The 19508-nt window shown below is 38.0% G+C and overlaps 1 protein-coding gene across 1 annotated transcript in view; it reads left to right on the top strand.

The window, feature by feature from the left end:
- The window catches only part of LOC138022854 (glycine dehydrogenase (decarboxylating), mitochondrial-like), a 29637-nt gene that overhangs the window by 5723 nt on the left and 4406 nt on the right, over window positions 1-19508 (top strand). The window contains exons 5-23 of the mRNA XM_068869842.1: window positions 1322-1399; window positions 2253-2415; window positions 3100-3211; window positions 3889-3979; window positions 4896-4992; window positions 6336-6441; window positions 6738-6793; window positions 6884-6970; window positions 7056-7136; window positions 8942-9127; window positions 9596-9637; window positions 10568-10710; window positions 13011-13086; window positions 13713-13838; window positions 15351-15430; window positions 15566-15635; window positions 16209-16321; window positions 17853-18036; window positions 19305-19380. Coding sequence (XP_068725943.1) covers window positions 1322-1399; window positions 2253-2415; window positions 3100-3211; window positions 3889-3979; window positions 4896-4992; window positions 6336-6441; window positions 6738-6793; window positions 6884-6970; window positions 7056-7136; window positions 8942-9127; window positions 9596-9637; window positions 10568-10710; window positions 13011-13086; window positions 13713-13838; window positions 15351-15430; window positions 15566-15635; window positions 16209-16321; window positions 17853-18036; window positions 19305-19380 — 1967 coding nt within the window. The remainder of the gene's footprint in view (window positions 1-1321; window positions 1400-2252; window positions 2416-3099; window positions 3212-3888; window positions 3980-4895; window positions 4993-6335; window positions 6442-6737; window positions 6794-6883; window positions 6971-7055; window positions 7137-8941; window positions 9128-9595; window positions 9638-10567; window positions 10711-13010; window positions 13087-13712; window positions 13839-15350; window positions 15431-15565; window positions 15636-16208; window positions 16322-17852; window positions 18037-19304; window positions 19381-19508) is intronic.

Below are 19508 nucleotides of genomic sequence, written 5' to 3'. Positions count from 1 at the left end.
AGTGCAGATGAAGAGCAAAGATTGGATTTTTTTGGAGTTCAGAATGGGATATAAGATTCAGTGCATCTACATGTTAACCTGTGTGCTGACCACTGAACCATGCTCAATCAGCCAGGAGGAATGAATCAAAATAAAATGTTTTTTTTTTGTTTTGTTTTTTTCCCTTTTTCTATTTTGGGTACATCTCACGGCAATTGACTCCAGAACCCCAACATCTGATTTAGTTGGGAGATTTAGTTGTGATTTTGATTTACTACATGTAGCAGCACAGGCTCCCCAAGCTCAGTGTGAGGGAAAGCCAACATGTGTAATGTTGGGAATCCCAATAAAAGGCTTAAGATGATACTCAATTAAAAAGCCTTACCCTATTGCCATTGTGGGTCTCTTCCTGACTTTTTTTTTTTTCGAGATTCAACACGATTTGAGCCATTTTTAAATTTCTTGGTTGTCAGTGGTATTATAAAATTCCAAAGCTGCACACTTCATTCCGGGGAACTCACCAAATTTAGTTGAATATTTTGAGATAAAATGTTCCCACAATGACAATAACCCATTACAATCAATTGACAAAGATTGAACTTTCATTTCAAACCACCAACAATGCAATAACTGCCCTGTGAGTGACCTCAGGCAATAGTCTGTTCACTGGATTGAAAGAAAAAGATGGTAGGATGATCCACGTTGAACACATTTGACCTTTGCAATCAGCTCAGGGCTCATTTTGTTAAGGGGGCAGGGAACGTGTTACCATAGGAACAATTTATCTTGGAATGTTTGACTCAATTTAGTGGGTTCCCCCTGTATGGAGTGTGCAGCATTAGGATTTAATTATAATACCGTTGGCAACCGAGGCAATTGAAAAATCGTGTTGAATGTGGGAGGAAAACCAGTCTAGAGTAAGGTAAAGGTAAAGTCTTCTACGAGCCTAGAAGGCCCATCAGTCCGGTGCTTATCTCCAGTTTCTGTAGCATGAAGAGACTAGGAGTATTTCTACTTCCCCCTGGATCGAATGCCAGTCCATCACAGGGTGACCCCCAGCATTATATTCGCTGGTACCCATTTATACACCTGGGTGGAGAAAGGCACTGTGAGAGTAAAGTGTCTTGCCCAAGAACACAACACAATGTCCCAGGCACAATGTCCCCGGAAGTACCTGGAGAAAAACCCTCTGAGTCAGATTGAGATAGACTGAAACTTAGCCCACATGTTTACGACCTCATGACCGAGGCCAGGGTTGATAACTGCTAAGCCTGAGTCGATCCCTCCTTTCTCAACCAAAACCAAATTATTTTTGTGTCCCTCCTTTGTTGTTTATCTGTAGGTACAATAAGAAACCAAAATTCTTTGTAGACAAGAACTGTCATCCTCAGACTATCTCTGTTATAGAAACCAGAGCAAGGTAAGTTTGAAAAATGTCACTTTTCTTTTTACATTGTGTAGCTGTCCTTCATTCTTTCAACATTTTGCGTTGCTTTAGAAAACCCCTGTCTGGTTGTCAAGTATACAAGTAGATTTCACACTACGGCAAGCACCTTCGGTGAACACTTTAGGAAGCACCCTCTCAATCAATTAAAAAAACTTAAGAGATGACAAGAGAAATGAATACATAATAATTTCCCTGTTTTTTGTTTGTTTGTTTGTTTGTTTGTTTGTTTATGACTAATTAATGTGCCTTGGAAAGTGGACCAAACCCCCAAGAAAGTGGGTCATCAAGTCTACCTGTCTACTGGGCACGTTGGGATTTCAACCTGTGTCTTTGCCTCTTTCTAGGTGCTGCAATTCCGGGGCAAAGTTTTAGGGCAATGCTACCAAAAGGAGCTAGTCACTTGTTGCTTTGATTTTTCAATAATTATTGCACAAATACGTGTTTCAACAAGCCCAGTCACATTTCAGTCCAGTGGATGCCAGTTTATGGCCGAGATGCTGAGAGTCCCTTCAATTATGAGCCCTTAGATTTTTTCTGAGTATCCCTAAGTCATCACTGAAGAAGCACAATCATTTCTCTAACAACACTGTTGTAATCCAAATCCTTCAATGGAATTTATCTCTTGCTTGCAAGCTTTTTCTTAGTTTCATTATTTAATCCATTGACTCCTGAACTGTGCCCCATTGATAACTAAAATTGTCTGGCATTAGACATTAAAATCTTTTAAGTCTCACTCCTTGGAGTCATTGGGTTAAAAAGTACAGGTAGTTCCTTTTAGGCCTTGACCCTCTTGAATCTAATATTGTAGTACAATAATGTCCTTAAGCACTTTAGGGCCTGATGGTGACGGATTGGAGGTGATTGTTGGTGACAGTACATCTTTCGACTTCTCGAACCAAGATGTCAGTGGTGTTTTGTTCCAGTATCCTGACACAAATGGCAACATTGTTGATTTTTCAAAACTCGTGGACAAAGCTCATGATGCTAAGGTGAATTATATAATAATTATGCAGGCAAAGCCATCCTGGACTGAAAGAGTTGAGACCTTTCTCCATTTTTTGGACCTTTTAGACCGCAACCTGAAGTGAAGGCCAGCCATGAGCTTTTTCCCACCTCTTAACACAATAAATTATTGTTCTTAGAGAAGTGCAAATAAACAGGCCATGCGTCATCATAATTTTTAGGGGGATCCCTTTGGGATGGGATTTATGTGATTTACTTTTTGAACAAGGAAGTTAAAAAATTTCAGTGGTTTAATTAGTCCAGATGGATGGGGTGGTTTGCCATCTTCAATTAAGGGTTCGTCAAAACAAGATTACCAACAGAACATTAACAGTGATCAACAACATGATCAACAACAAAATTTAAAACAAAACACAGCCTTTAAAGTGATAATGCCAATTACAGACAAGTGAATCAAAGGACAAAGTATAGCAAAATGTCAATAGCGTACAGCTACAATGCACTAACCACTGTTACTGTGGTATATTAGTCAAGCCAATTGGTAACATTGGGCAGCAGCAAGGCTTCCTTTTAATCAAGACATTTGATCTACGATCTAAGATGTCACTCCCACCCGCTAGGGATAGAGAGATCAATATTATTGCATTGTGGTTAATTTGATTTCCAAATTAAAGGGAAGTTACTCTTATATTATGGTCTTGTTATTTTAGGCTCTAGCAGTTTGTGCCACAGATCTTCTTGCACTGACAATTTTAAAGCCTCCTGGAGAGTTTGGTTGTGATGTTGCTGTGGGATCCACACAAAGATTTGGTGTTCCGTATGGTGAGTCATGAGATTACACGAGATTTACACGAGCAAGTCATCTCAGTTATCATTGTTCCTGTATGTGTTTGCCTGGTGCAAATGCAATGCAGGGTTCTTACGGGTCATTGGAAACCTGGAAAGTCATGGAATTTAAGAATTATATTTTCCAGGCCTGGAAAGTCATGGAATTTTTGGTTGATCATGGAAAGTCAAGGATATTTTTAATTATAAATGTTCAATTAATCATTGCAGTGTCAAAGCAAGGATAAAATGGAATAAACATGAGTTTCTATCAAACAATCAAACGTTTCACTGAGTTGGTTTGAAAGAGGTTGCTGATTTCTCAAATTTGATCTGCGTAATAGGATAGTTTGAAAATTTTCTTATGTGACAGCTAAACTTAAGGTCATGGAAAGCTAGAGAAGGTCATGGAAAAAGTCATGGAAAGTCCTGGAATTTGAAGTGCTTAAAAGAGTACAAACCCTGAAATGGTTACAGTGTAGGCCTAGCTAGTGTATTGGTAATGTAAAAGTTGCAAAAGACGAAGCAGTGGTCTCTTATGCAGAAGCAAGAGCATGGTAATCAGGATTTCAGTTCAGTGACAGCACTAGTGACTGTTGTCAGATGCTTTTTGCACTGGCTTAGCATTGACTAAATTTTTAACTTTTGAGACATGATTATCATCTTTTTACCAGGTTATGGGGGCCCTCATGCTGGTTTTTTTGCTGTGCGTGACATGGGAAACTTGAAGAGATTGATGCCTGGTAGAATGGTAGGAGTTACGAGGCAAGATTCTTTCGATTCAAGTATTCTCTTTTACGGATCATTTCGACAGACTGTATCTTTCAGTTATTCAAAGATTGACAGACTTCCTTTTTTTTTTGCTAATTGTCTATGTGACTGCTTGTCTTGATAAATGACCAACAGACTGATTTAATATCAACCTTGATCTTTCAGTCTCTCATATTCCTGTCCCCAGGGACCAGAGAAAGAGAGACCCTTGTGTGGTCTGTTCACAAGTTTCCCAAAATATGGGACATCACAGATGGTTGGGAGACTGGCCCCTTCCTGAATCTTTATTAATATTAATTAATATTAATATAATACTAATATTATATAATAATTAATTCTTCCGAGATCTTTAACCCAGTGAACCCTTGTGTGCCCTAGGAAGCCCTCAGTTGACAAGTAAAATCGTCAGGCGTTAGACAATTATTAGAGCAAACACTTATGAGAAGACCATTCCAACAGAAGAAAAACCTGGAAACAAGTTTGATAAACTATTTTGCTGTCACTTTGGCTATCTGATGAACTTTCATTCTTAGCTCATTGTCCATGGTGTATTGACTGACTGACTGTCGCTTGCAAAAGAATAATTGACTGTCTTATTCAACTGTGTGACCAGTGTAGTGGCCCTGCGACTGACTTTTCTCAGCGAATGGCTGAAATACATGAATGCCTGATTTTTAGGTCATTTAGTGCATTTGATTGAATGCTCACCTTCAACTGACAGGCTTTTCAGCCGGTTGTTTTTGTTACGGAAATTCGCATTGCTAATCACAGCAATCTGATTGGATGAATTTCAGCTTTGGCTCTATTTTTATATATGAAAATTGTTCCATGGCGCTTAGTGCCCGTCAGTTGAAGGTGAGCCTTTAATTGGCAAATTTTGTTTTGTGAACTCATTGATTTGTTTTTGCAGGGATGCACAAGGCAAGCCATGTTACCGCTTAGCACTTCAGACACGTGAGCAACACATAAGACGTGACAAGGCAACCAGTAATATATGCACAGCACAGGTAATAGCATTGTAAAAGTTATATGAATTTTGTATCAGTGAAATTACCTCAAGAGGACCTTTACGTCCTTTGGGACAGGGCTTGAAATTAACAAAAAAATTTTACTATAAGAGACAAAAATACTTGCAATTTCGAAAATTTTAGTCGCAAAATTGTCACCCTGCTTTGTGTTGTCAGCAGTTTAGCAAAACAAAATATGAGCCCACAATATTTGTGTGCAGATAACGCTGAAAATGGCAAATAATACTGAAGGAATGGAGTCATCAACCACCTCATCAAAATAAAAACCTTGTTTAATTTTATACAGTACGCCTTACAGTACTGCTCAGAGATAAGCGTTAACACGTTTGCATTTGCATTTGCTTTCAATGCAGTGGTGAACAGCACAAGCTGGATAGGCCAAGAGTATTGGTTAGAAAGCAATGTACAAAGGCAAACGAGCCAACAAGCTTGGGGGAGTCACTGTGCAGACTTAACTGCACCACACAGGAGCGAACCAATTTTAAATGACGGCAAAGCGATATATCCAACCCATGTCCAAAGGGAGGGTGGGAGGGGAAAAACTTCAACAACTTGCAAACAGCTAGTTGGTTTACTATAATTATAGAAGACAAACTGCCAAGTGAACCTTGGATGGCTTACTGAAGCTTTAGCTAGACTCTGTCTATTAAAGTAGCCAGTTGCACAGGTTCTACTATGTAGCAGGTAGGCATTACATATGCTCTTTAGCAGTAGATGAATGAGGCCTTAACAGATTTGGCTATTGCAGGTGTATCTAGGAACAAAGTCTTATGTCCTCATTTTATTTACAACAAGACTATTGATGTTATGACCTTGAACAACTGACTGCAAAGAACATGAAGATGGCTATCGCGACATGATTAGCCCTTTTAGTACATGCAGTCACATTCCATTAACCAGGTTTTACTGATGGGGGAGTAAAATCCCATGTTACAAAGATGTTTGTAGTTTCTTGAGCAAGAGTATTCTAAGCCTGTTCCAGGCTTTAAGTGGCTTGGGATGAGCGAAATTGTGGCAAGGGGGAGAGAAAGTTGAGCAGAGAATTAGAGCAGAGGTAGTGGGATAGCAGGAAAGAAGTAGCAAAAGGTCATCCATATTATTATTGTTGTGAAACAGGGGCAGACTATAGCAGTAGCATATATGGCAGTAACATTGTGTTACTGCCATCTAGTCGTTGGAATGTTGCATGTCGTTGTGCATTAATTAATTAAAAGTTTGCTTACTTCTTTGTCTAGCATTCTGTTGTTATTATGGAGTCCAAGGTTCCTTAATTGTTGTGACAGTGGTGTGGGTTAGAATCCTTTATTTGTTTTGTTTTTAAGGCCCTGCTTGCCAATATATCGGCTATGTATGCTGTGTACCATGGACCAAAAGGTTTGAAGGACATTGCTCTGCGGGTACATGATGCAACTCTTTTGTTAGCTGAAGGTAAAATATCACTACCATTGCTTGATATTGATACCTCAAATAACATTGTTTTATAACTAATTCTTGAACCAGTAAGGGTCAAAGGTCTCTACAACGATGTGCAGACTCCGTAAATGTTTTGAATATTTTATAAAACGTGTATGGGGCATCATTTCCTTGTGGTTTCTTGTGTTCAAATGAGTTTTTGCCTCAAAGTTAACTCTGGTCAGCTTATAGCCTGTAACCTCCACTGTGTTCAAACCATTTCTGGTGAGATAATTTGTTTTTGAGATCTTATTGTTCTTGTTTTCACTCAGGGCTGAAACGTGCAGGCCACTTGCTGGAAAATGACTTGTTCTTTGACACATTAAAGGTACATATATGACTCAAATGTTTCAGGAAAGTGACTGTTTTGCGGATGTTTTAGATGCTTATGGATCTATTTTGCCTCTTACTCTCACAGGTTTCATCAGGCACTGGTGATGTTTCAGACATTTTAGAAAGAGCACAGCAGCGACAGATCAATTTGAGGAAGTTTGATGACAAAACCGTATGTATCACTTTTGACAGATATTTTTGCCTAACAGGTGAATTGAACTTATTTGTTTACCTTATTTTGTCCCTTTTTGTCCAAGGTTGGAGTTTCTCTTGATGAAAAAGTAAAAGAGAAAGACTTGGTTGATTTGTTGTGGGTGTTTGGTTGTGAAAGTTCAACCGTAAGTACTTCAAGTTACTGTTTCCAAAGCATTATTGTTGCTTTAGGCGATTAGCTGAATGCCCAAACCCCAACTTCTAGGATCAGGGCCTTTCTATTCTGGTCTCAATTCCTCAGCAAATCCATTTAAGGTACATGTATGAAGCCCACTTGGGACTCAAATTTCTTTGAACTAGCGTTTGTTGTCATTGAGACTTTAAGCTTCATAAAATCCACAAGGTAACAAGCCCACATTAGGGTGTATAAATTATGACCATTGTGGCTTGGAAGAGATAGATAAATGTACACAGAACAGGTGAACCATCTCTGCATGTAAAGGTTTCTTAACTAAAGCCAGAATTACCTTTGAATAACTAGTTGGCACTGCATGTCCTTAAGAAATCACTAAATATCGTTATGTTCTTACCTTAGAAAGTAATCACAAATTATTATGCCATATGTACTGGTGCTAATAGAGACATTTGAGCAGTTGAAATCTAACTATATACAGTAGCTCTCGCTAGAATGACAAATTTACATAACAACATAACTATCAACAAAGAAAAAGGTTGCTTCCCAATGTTCATTGAAATAATATAATTCCTCTCTGATTTTCCTTTTTGTGTAGCCTTCAGCCTTTTAAAAATCAGAATTTTCACTTCCAAGGGGGTACAAAACCATGCTAGTAGGGAAAATGGGGATATAGCAAAACTGTGACGTCAATACCAGAAAATTTTTTTGCCAGGGCCCAAATTTTTCTCTTTTTTTAGATTGAGAGGTTTCTGAAACTGCTTCTAAACTAGCACTTGAGGTTTTGTACCCAACGGGAATTGAAAATTCCAATTTTTAAAAGGCTGAAGGCCGCACAGAAGGAAAATTGGTAAAGAGTTATTTTGGTTGTTTTTATCTCAAAACCATGATGTTTCAATTGAGCTAATAAATTAAAATCTGTCATACGCACTTTAATTGTCGCAAATATCGCTTACCCCTGGGAACCCAAGGAAGCCCCCATTGACAAGGAAAATCATCTGGCATTAGACAGTAAAATCTTTGGAGTTATGGGGTTAAGAATGGACTTAGTCTATTAATTTTCTCTGGCTTTGTGTTCAGTAATAATTCAATTATTAATTACCTGCAACCCCATGACTATATCCATACTGTCTTTATTATGAACCTCTCCGTTTCTGTTTTTTACATGTAAGTAATTATGATAATGACCTGTACACATTCTTCAGAATCAGCTCTGATTATTAGCCAAAACTAATCTTCACCTATTGGCTTGATAGTATGGCGTTGTGAAGGGACAGTTACTGTAATTATTTTTCTCATTCTGAGGGTAATAAAGAGGAGTTAATTACCATGGGTAGGAGGGTTACCTATTAATAATTTATTAGAGCCAGAAGCTCGTGACCTTAAAGTGTTAACTCTGGCTCAGAGCTGGGGTTTTTTGAGTTTAAAAATTCTGTATTTGGATGTAACATACATGTAGCTTGCACATTCCTGCACATGAAGCTTTGATCTTATTTTTGTCCATTTTTGGGCATAAAATTGGTGTCCTAAAAACCCAGTTTTGTTCCAAGGAAAAGAGTTGCAAGTTACACACTTCAAGGTCACGTGCATCTGTTAGAGCAAATTCAGATCTGTAATTAGAATCTGTAGAGGTCATTATAATAATTATTATCACAATAGAAATGGAGAGGTTCATGACTTGCAGACTGTGTTATAATTGACCCCTTTGGACAGAATTGAATCTTAGCATCAGCGCCCTTTGCTGTACTGAGCATTTGAATGGTAGTGACAACTATTTGTTGTGTGCTACTGTTTCAGGACTCACTGGCAGCTAATATGGATCAAGTTCCCTCCAGCAGTATTCTTAGAGGTTCATTCAAGAGACTCAGTGACTATCTGACTCATCCAGTGTTCAACAGTTATCACTCAGAAACAAACATTATACGCTACATGAAACTTCTAGAAAATAAAGACCTTTCATTGTGCCATTCCATGATTCCATTGGTTAGTGATTGAAACCATATGAATATTTACTTACAGCTGTAGAAAGGATATCTGTTGTGATTTGTTGTGAGTTCAGAATGCAAAGATTACTTTTTAACATTGATTACATGTACTTTAAGGAGTGTTTTGTCAAGCACATGGTTCAGAAACTACAAGAAATAAATACATGGCTGCTTGGGTCTTCGGGTGGTCCTGAAAAACAATCAGGAACTCGCAAACCAATAGGGGTCTCCTGCTAGCGATATTACAACATGGTTCAAATTTTTCTTGTCTAATATTCATTATCAGAATCTGTAACAAAAGAAAAATCAAAATTGAATTGGTCTAAAAAAAATTGAACTGGGAAAAAATCATCATCATTGTCTAGATCTACTCATTAGCCAGCTGCCAACTTCAAATTTTGTTTAATTACCCCTATTTAAATTACAGGTAGTGAAAAAGTCTCTTTCATTGTTGTATCTTTTCCAGGGTTCATGCACTATGAAATTGAATGCCACAACTGAAATGATCGTAAGTCCTTGTGATAGTTATTGTTTTTGTGTTGACTTAAAAATTGCTCTTAAAACTGATCCTGTCTCAGTGAACTGATAGCACTCCAAAGGCGCACGCACAGAGCACCAAAGGTTAGAAAATATGGCAACCTATCATTCTGTGCAAGAAAATTATTTGGTTTTGCATGGTCGCCATTCAACTGTGCATCCACCCCTCCATGTATGCCAATGTGACCATATCGCAGGCTCAATTTTAGAGAATCAATACTGGACCGGTATACTTGTCTCCAGCCAGTTTACAGTGTACATATACATCTTTAATATTGGACATCCATGTTAAGGTTAATTGACACCTGTCAAAACAAGGTATCTGCGGACCAGTATCAGGTGACCATATTATGGGTTCAAGTTTAGAGCTCATCGAGCCCAGCTGTTTTTTTGAAGTTGACCGCTGACCAGGTACTGGAGTTTGATTGGATCGCAGGCTCAAGCCAGGTTAAGCTATCATAAGAATAAATAACCCGGGAGCTGCGCTTTTAGGCTTGGCTAAATCTATCTATTAATTATCTTGACCTGTTAACGTGTAAAATTAGGGAGCTAACCTTTGAAACCAGTGCTAATATTGATACACCATGATCTGAGTAATTTGACCAAGTTTTAGTTTTAAGGCATTTCATTTTGGGAAAGGAATAGTTTCTCCTTTTGAGTTCAAATTAGGAGGGGATGAAATGTGGTTATTGCAGCAGGAATAGTTTTAGAGGTGATGGCCAAAGTTGCAGCGACATGACTTACTATTTTTATTGGAATAACTAGTCAGATTTGCCGATGCCCACCAGAATGGAATGAATTACAACTGCACAGGCCTCCATACCATATTGGACAATAAGAGAGAATGCATGTAATGTTAGAGTGATTGTAAGACTGCCCTAATTTCATGTTTTGTCCTTAGCCTGTGACTTGGCCAAAGTTTGCCGACATTCACCCCTTTGCACCAGTTGAGCAAGTGGAAGGTTACCAACGCCTTTTCAAGGATCTGGAGAAAGATTTATGTGAGATTACTGGCTTTGATGCTGTATCACTTCAGCCTAATAGGTATGTAGATGTTCTGGAAAGGATTAATATGTACCCCCTTCTACTTGCATACTTGAAAAAAAAGACAGCTTGTCACTTGCTAGATGGTGATATATTCCTCCCATAACTGGCATTCAGGGACCCATCACATTGCATTACCAGTGGAAAGAAGAAAGAGTAGGGAAAAAGCTGAAAACCCCCAAAAAATAAACCACAAAAACACTGTTGAGAAGTAATAATGCTTCTCCACACTGAAAAATGCTATGCAAACATTAGTCTCCACATGTACAGCAAGGTCCTCTATGCCCACAAATCCCTGACAGCCCATGTTCGTAGGTTTTGGTTCAATTGAATTTTATTGCACATGTGCAGTCAACCTCAGTTATCTAGAATAATAATTAAGAAATGGGATCGTAACAAAGCTTAGGCCTGTGATGCACTTTTTGTTTAATAAACTAAAGTTGCATGCGCCGATTATTTTTGTATGGGCCGCCATTACGGAAAAAAAATATGGCATTGGAAAACAAAGTGACAAATGCCTGATTCGACCAAAATATTTTCTTGTGGAACTTTCGTCTGCTTGGTCCTTGTACTGGGCAAGTTTTAACCAGGCTTGTCATCGTTGGAAGAGGTAATTTTTGAGAGTTCACTCGGCAGTAGTGATGTAATGTACAAATGCACAAGACGCGAGTGTATGCTTCGCATTTGATGTTGTTCGAGGAAATGAGAAGGGTGAATTCACTCAACGCAAAAAAAGTAACGCAAAATTATGTAAAAAAAAAAAAACCAAGACAAAGTATACCAATGCAGAAACAACATTTGATCAAAAATTCAAAAGCGTGTAGTTACCACTAAATGGAAGTCGTATGAGTGAACATCACACGGTCATCTCAGTCGCTTGAGTCATTCTGAATAATAAATTGTCAGCTGTTCCCTTTAGAGAAAACATTAACAACAAGGGAAATTATTGGCCTTTCCAGTCACATTTTCCAAAGAGCATCGTTGTTGAAAATTTGCTACCCCTGCCCTTACGAGAGAATTGAAATTATTAACATAGAGTTTGTAATCGCACTTGCTTGAAATTAATGGTGAACGTGTCATGAAATTTTAGTGTTGCATCAATGAAATGTGAACAAATAATTGTACTGTCTGCACAAAGTGTGAAGTGAAGAATTAAAGGGCTGATGACTGGTTGCTATAAAGGGAAAAACGTCATAGCGTTTTAAATTGAATGAACAAGAAGTGTCAGTTTTCTTTTTTGGTTCATGCCAAGAAGCCATACTAAGATGCCTTACTTTTTCCCTCAAAAAAAGTCTGAGTTTCTCATAAAATAAGACCTAAGATCCCCGTAAAATCTCAGAAAACTAAGACCTCGGGGACTTAAAAGAATTTTGTCGATGATGGATCCGTTAAAATGGATCTTCGAAGAATTGCAACCTAAGCAACTTCGCGTGAAATGCTCAACGGCAGGTCTTTTAGATATCACGCAATGCAGGATAAATTGTATTCAAAACTCTAAGAGGAAAATAGGCACACGCTAGGAGTGGCGAATGAAATTTGAAATAAACGATGACAGTCACTCAATTTTGAGGCTAATGATCATTGTTTTGAGCCATTTCGCATTGGACAACCTTGCAAAACCAAGAGAAAACCTGAATGCAAACACAGACGAAATTTTGTCTCTTGTGCTAGGCGGCTCTTAGTCCTCTAATGGTAAAAAATCAGTTTTATGATTGTAATTTGTATTTGTGCATTTGTACGCTGCATCGCTACTGCCAAGCGAACTCTCGAGAATTACCTCTCCTAACAATGGCAAGCTTGGTTAAAACTTCCGCAGTAGAAGGATCAAGTTGACGAAAGTTCCACAAGAGAACATTTTGGTAGAATCATGGATTCGTCACTTTGTTTTTCATCGCAATTTTTTTTTTCCATATGGCGGCCCGTACAAAAAAAAAATTAATCGCCGCATGCAACTTTCGTTTATTAGACAAAAAGCGTGTCACTTTTGTTTAATAGACAAAAATGACCGTCCTTTTTGTGTATGAACAGAAAAACTGGAGTCCGGAAACAAACTGAACGCTGTTCTTTGTAAACTTGTTTACTACAACCAAATTGTTCTATTGTGGAGATTCACATTAAAATTATTGTCAAACACATGCAAAGAATGCTATTCTAGCCACATCTATATTATCTTTGTTGCTTCAAAATGCCAGGCATACTATTTTAAATCATCACTCCTCATATTCTTATTCCGGAATAGGGTCAATCAAACGCACCCCGTTAACATGGACTGCATGGTTATCTTCTTGTTTTTATTCCAGCGGTGCACAGGGTGAATATGCTGGTTTGAGAGTCATCCGAGCTTATCATGAACATAATGGAAATGGCCACAGAAAGGTTTGATGATGCTGCTGTCTAGCTGCCTTGACCTCTTAATCTCTAATATTTGTTTCCCATTTCAGCTGGAGTTTAAAGTCTCACTCCCAGGTGTAAATTGCTTATTCATGCTACAGGGAATTTTTTTTTCAAAGATTGTTATTTGCATGCTAGCATGAATTAAAATCCTCTGAGACTGTGACATGTTCTGAATTGGCTAAATTTCCAATCAAGCTAATTTTGTATTTTTAGGAAAAAAAAAGGTATATTTAATTTATTATGCTTGTAATTATTTAATTATTTTTAGCACCATGTTTCCATTTGAATAATTTCTTAATATTGTTTGGTTTTGTGGATGCTGCTTCATTATCAATAAAGTTCCTGGTTGGTCATTAATAGTATTTGTCCATGCAGCAATAATTCATCTGTTTACTTGAAATGGGAGATGGGGGATTGAGGAAGCTGGGCATGACGTTTTGCTGACCAAGTTTTATCTAGAGATAAGCAGATCAAAGAATTGGCTAACACAAACTTTCAGTGAAGCTCTTCTGCATTATTTCATATTTTGTGGATAGGTAATGCCCCAATCAGCAAGGTAGTGAATAAAATAACTGAGTAATGAATATACCCATGTTTGATATTTGAAGGTTTGTCTTATTCCTGTGTCTGCTCATGGTACAAATCCTGCCAGTGCACAGATGGCTGGCTACCAGGTTCAAGTCATCAAAGTTGAAAACAGTGGAAATGTCAGTATGACTGATTTAAAACAGAAGGTATGTTTTGATTTTTGCCCGAAGGAGTCAGTCTAGTTTTAATATCCTTTCATTGAAAGCAATTTCAGGAAACCAAGCCTAATCCCTCGCATTTTATGTGAATTTTGAACCAAATGTGAAATTGTACCATAACATATATACTACCAATTCTTTCTTAACGTATTAAGAACCTCAGCAATCGCCTGTGGGCTTCTCAGTGTTAGTTACGGTATTAACAAACCTTGCAATAGCAGAACAGACCATTTTTACAGGTCTGTGCTCAGTTACCAGGCCTTTGAATAAACGAGAGGATGGAGTTGACCTTGTTTTGATACAAACCTTAATAATCGCTTTTCTTATGTAAATCATTATTGTTGTAATGCTAACAAATTTCTACTTACATAAGAAAAGCAGTGAGGTAAAAAAAACAAGGTCAACTGCATGCAGCCTCGCTTTAATTCAAAGGCCTGGTAACTGCATGAGCACAGAACTGTAAAATAGTCTATTGAGAATCCCATTGCATAGGATCGGATGTAACTATGTGTACATATAGATGGCTATAATTTGCAGGAGCAGTCTCAGTGTTAAACCAGGCAATGCCAAAGACACCTAAAGACCTGGCTCTAGTTGTTCAAACGATGGATAGCTGTACCCTCCGAATAAATCATTACCGGGGTATCCACTGGATAACTCAATAGCCCATTACCGAGTTGCTGCATGTCTCAGTTTCAAACCGAGTCCTGATGCACAACCATTCAAACGTAAATGAGTTGCGTATTCTTATGCGAACCAAACTCATTTCCCTTACAATAGTAGAGCACCAAGACTCACTTCGAAACCGAGACAAACAGCAACTCGGAAATGGCCCATTGGTTTTTGCTAGTGTTTATCCGCTGGATAGTGATTTATGCGTTGGATTATAAGTGCTATCCATCGTTTGAACAACTGGGTCCTGAAGTCCAGTGCCTTAGCTTTCAGAAGGTAATCATTTTTCCCTGTATAGAAACTTTTCCAACATGATTTTTCCCATGATTCTCCTTTGCCTATGCTGGTATTGAGCATGTTAAGTTAAGAAGCAATTTCAATTGTTATCTTTAGTTGCTTAGTATCAACAATAATTAGCAATTAGTGAATGAGGCTGAGTAGGATATGAACAATTCTGCAGGTCAAGGAGGGTGTTATCCACCATGGCCAAAGGCCGAGGTGGATAACATCCTCCGAGATCTGCAGACTTCTTCATATTCTACGAAAGCCAAATTCAATAATTGCTTTATTATTCATTCAAAATTAAATATCTTCTTCGCTCAAACTTCTAAACCTACTTGCAGCCATATTTCTGCGCAACAAAAATAACACAACCTCGTCCCCAGCTTTTTTTGGTCAACCGTTCAATAATTTGCAGCAGGCTGCACTTTTGACGTCATTGATTTAATATGACGAAGTGGTTTTAACCAATCAGGTTACGGGGAAATATTTTGAATGAACAATAATGATAATTATTATTATTTGTTGCATACCCTCTCTTTTCAACAGGTGGAAAAACACAGCAAAGAACTGGCAGCCATCATGATCACATATCCATCCACTAATGGCATCTTTGAGGAGGGAATCAGGTACAACTATCTGGCATTTCTTGTCTATACACTGCACTTCTCAACTAAGCAGAAATCCCCTTATATCTCTCTTTCCTGTAAATGAAAATAACAGAAGTGTTGTCTGATAATTTTACATCCTGTTTTTTTATTCAGGGATATTTGTGACCTGGTTCATGAACATGGTGGACAGGTTTATCTTGATGGTGCTAACTTGAATGCACAGGTTTGTTACTTTAGAGCTTGAGAGTGTGTTAAGGTGGTCTTCCCTGAGTTTGTACAACATGCAAGCTAGCGAGCCATGCGTCAGAGTCAACTTGAAGTTACATGTATTGAAAGCCCACCATTTTAAAATTGGTGCTAACTCGCAGTTATTGGAAACTAACTTTTAAAATGGGTGCTTAGACTTAAATGTGAGTCAGCATGTGTGACGCGCATGGTTCGTTGGCTCACTGGCTCGCAGTTTCTTAAGACCCATCTCCGTCTGATAAGCCAGCTTGTCTAAGTTGCAATCTACTTCATTTGTTAGCTGCCTTTTCAGAAGCCTACGTCTGAAAACATTACACTCAATTGCAAACACTTCTGTTTGGCATGCAGGGTGTTGAAATTGAGGAAAGCAATGAAATAATATTTTACTGGTATGTTGAAAAAACTGAACATTGAAAATGAGATTCTCGACAGTTGATACATATTTTTATAACAAATATTGTTTGGAATTGGTACTTCCCATCATACAGTATACATGTAAGTGTTAAAAGGAGGGTTGACCTAACAAGGTTGCTGGTTTTTTTAAAATCAGGTTGGGCTCTGTCGACCAGCAGATTATGGGGCTGATGTGATGCACACCAATCTACACAAAACATTTTGTATTCCACATGGAGGAGGAGGACCTGGAATGGGTCCTATTGGAGTGTAAGTAGCGTCTATATGACCATGATGGTGTCTTTTCACACTGCTTAAGATGGTGCCTACTTGCGCGGTTTACTGACTATGCGGGAAAAGCAGTTCTTAACAAGTGTTATTGAAATCCAAAATAAAATTGGGGTAACCACGCATTTAATTTTTCAAAGATATAATTAATCAACAATGTTTGTAAAAAGCTTTAAAGTACAAAGCTATGTATGGCGTTCTTTTCCGAATTGAAGCTTAAATATCTCTGAAAAATGCTTGGTTACCCCCAATTTTCTTTTTGGATACCGAGAGCACTTGCCAAGTTCTGCTTTCTCCGCATACTTTTGAACTGCGCAAAAATACCCTTGTACACTGTATTAGTAAGCTCCACCAATAGGAAACCCCTTGAGATGTCTTGAGATGCGCAGAACGTATGCGCAATAACAATAGTAGGCACCTTCCTTAAAAAGTTAAAATTCAAAGACTCCAACTTGTAATGTTTTACAAAGATTAAGGTGGCTAGAAGGTGTTTTCCGCAGGTAACAGAGGGTTTTCAATAGGAAAGGCTCACAACACCATTGAACCTTTCAAGAGGGAAACATTTTCAATATTTCAGAAATAATAGATAGGTTTAGCCAAGCCTAAAAGCAGAGCACCTGGGTTATTTATTTTTACTGGCCTTACTTAAACAATGAATTTACAGGACAAAACAATTTTGATTTTTTTTTTGTTTAGTCGTCATGAAAATCGATCAAATAAAGAAAACCAAGCAAAACAAAACAAAACAAAACAATCCAAAACAAGTTCTGGTCAGTGGTGAACTTTAAAAAAAAAAACAGCTTACCCTGATGAGCTCTGACCTTGAGCCCATGACATGGTCATGTGTTACTGGTCAGCAGAAACCTTGTCTTGTCGGGTGTCTCCAAGATATAAGCTGTAAACGGCCGCCATGTTAGGCTTATTGATTATTATCACAAGGAAAATTGCCGGGATACTCCTGTACCCAGAGGCTGTGTTGCCTCCCCACCTCCACCCGACAGTCTGTACAGGTATACGCTGACGTCATAACCATGATTTCTCGCATTGATAGATTTCCCAAATTATCTTACCCATGGTGCTCTGCTGGCATGCAATTTTGTAAGGGTGTCTGTCAGTTCCAAACTGTTGCCATGGAAATGGCTCATAATATGAGAATAATAATTATTTATGTAGTAGTTATTTATGAAACACCATCGGAAGATGAGAAAAAATTCCACTAGATAATTTTTTAAAGTTTTGTAAAGAATGCAAAGAAAAGAATACCACATGGACATTTAAAAAATCAAAGTTTCATATAATTTGTTCAACATTTCCAACAAAAGTTATTTCCGGTTTTCACAATTTTAGGTAACATTTTTTACTTCTGGTCAGTTGTTTTCATTCACAAGCTGATGTGGGCAGCATGCATGTGTGGCTAATACACATGCACCATCAGCTGAAAACCCTTTCAAGCCTCCTTAACTACCAACCAGTAGTATATAGTAACATACTTCTTTATCTTGTGGCCTAACAGGAAGAAGCACTTGATTCCATTCTTGCCAACTCATCCTGTGGTCTCTCCCGGAAGCACTGCATCTGAAGGTGCCCGTCCATTTGGAGTCATTTCAGGGGCTCCTTTTGGCTCCAGTGCTATTCTTCCTATTTCTTGGTCCTACATCAGGCTCATGGGGCCTAAGGGTCTTGCCCATGCCTCAAAGGTTAGTGAATAGTTATTGTATTAAGTTAGAGTCCTTGATTTTTTTTAGTCTTGTTCAATGTTCCTGTATGAGGTAGCAAAAGAATAAACTGTTGCACACAAAGGGGAGTTATATTCTTGTTGTAATTCTTTTCATCCTAGCAAAACTGATTACAGGGATGTCTTAATCGTTAACAGTGTTTTTATGTGAACCAGTGAAATGGATGTACTTTTTAAAGACAAAGAGGAGAGGCTTTGGCGTTTTGCACCTCACCATCTGCTGATGCAAACGCTTCGAGCCTTGACATCTTATGTATAGGCATTTACTGAATCTTGACCATGACTCAATGTTGAAGGGTTGGAACAGTCATTAACTAACCTGTCAAACATTATTATTCATTTAATAGGATAAATCAACTTTATTTTGAAACTAATAGGCCTCTTTCATAATGGTGGCCAAATAAATTATTCTTTTGTTTTAATGCTAATAAGCCCTACTAACCTCGTTACGACGAGCAAATTTCAAAAGAATATTTGTTTTAAAACGAGGCCAGTAGGTCTAATTAACATAAAGACAAAAGTTGGTTGCCATTTATGAAAGTGGTCTATAATGAAACCTTTAATAGACAATTCAAACAAACAAATGAAGATAACAGTATTTGCAACTTTGTTTAACAAATTAACTTAACAAGGATAAGAGGTATTCCTATGTCATTTAGGTAAACTAAACACAGTGACTCATAATGAGGACATTCAGTACAAGCCGAAAATGAAAGAAAATGTACCTTGGTGTCTCAAAGCAGGAGAAAACAAAACAAAATTTTCTCAAAAGCTGCAAATGATGGACACAAGTCACCGTTAACAGATGGCAACAAGATGGTTGCCACTTCTTTTGCACATGCTAGAACGTAAGCCTCTGCAAACTCTTAGAGATCACATGACCATTCTTGTACACCAACAAACAAATACCTCTGCTGCCAACTTAGTGTGGGCAAAAAATGGCATGCTGCCAGACATGTTAGGCTCCTTGTTGGTACTGTTGGTTACTCTAATGAAATCAGCCTCTAACTTCAAATTAGGGTGAAACCCTGGCAATGGGAACAAGGTAGATTTGCCTGCTTGTTTCCATCTTTGCCATTTACTTTATAATGTCAAAAGAAAAGAAACATCATAAATGCCTCACAGGCTGCAACATCCTTCTTACCTTTCAAGGAAAAGAAAGAAGTAGTCGTATTAATGACAATGCCCCCTTATAATAAATCCATGTACATAATTTCATTTATCTTGTAGATTGCTATTTTGAATGCAAACTACATGGCAGCCAGATTGCAAGATTATTATGCTGTACTGTTTATAGGAAATGATGGTAAGAATGGGTACTGTACCAGCATGTGGCAATTCTTTATGCATTTTTGGATTTTAGTGGTCTGGTCCTTCATTCTCAGAATAGACAGATTGCTTCTTGTTTCAAATGTGCCATTATTTGTCACTGCA

Source organism: Montipora capricornis, chromosome 11 (assembly GCF_036669925.1).
Source record: "Montipora capricornis isolate CH-2021 chromosome 11, ASM3666992v2, whole genome shotgun sequence".
Taxonomy (NCBI): Eukaryota; Metazoa; Cnidaria; class Anthozoa; order Scleractinia; family Acroporidae; genus Montipora; species Montipora capricornis.
This window is presented reverse-complemented; position numbering and strand designations above follow the sequence as displayed.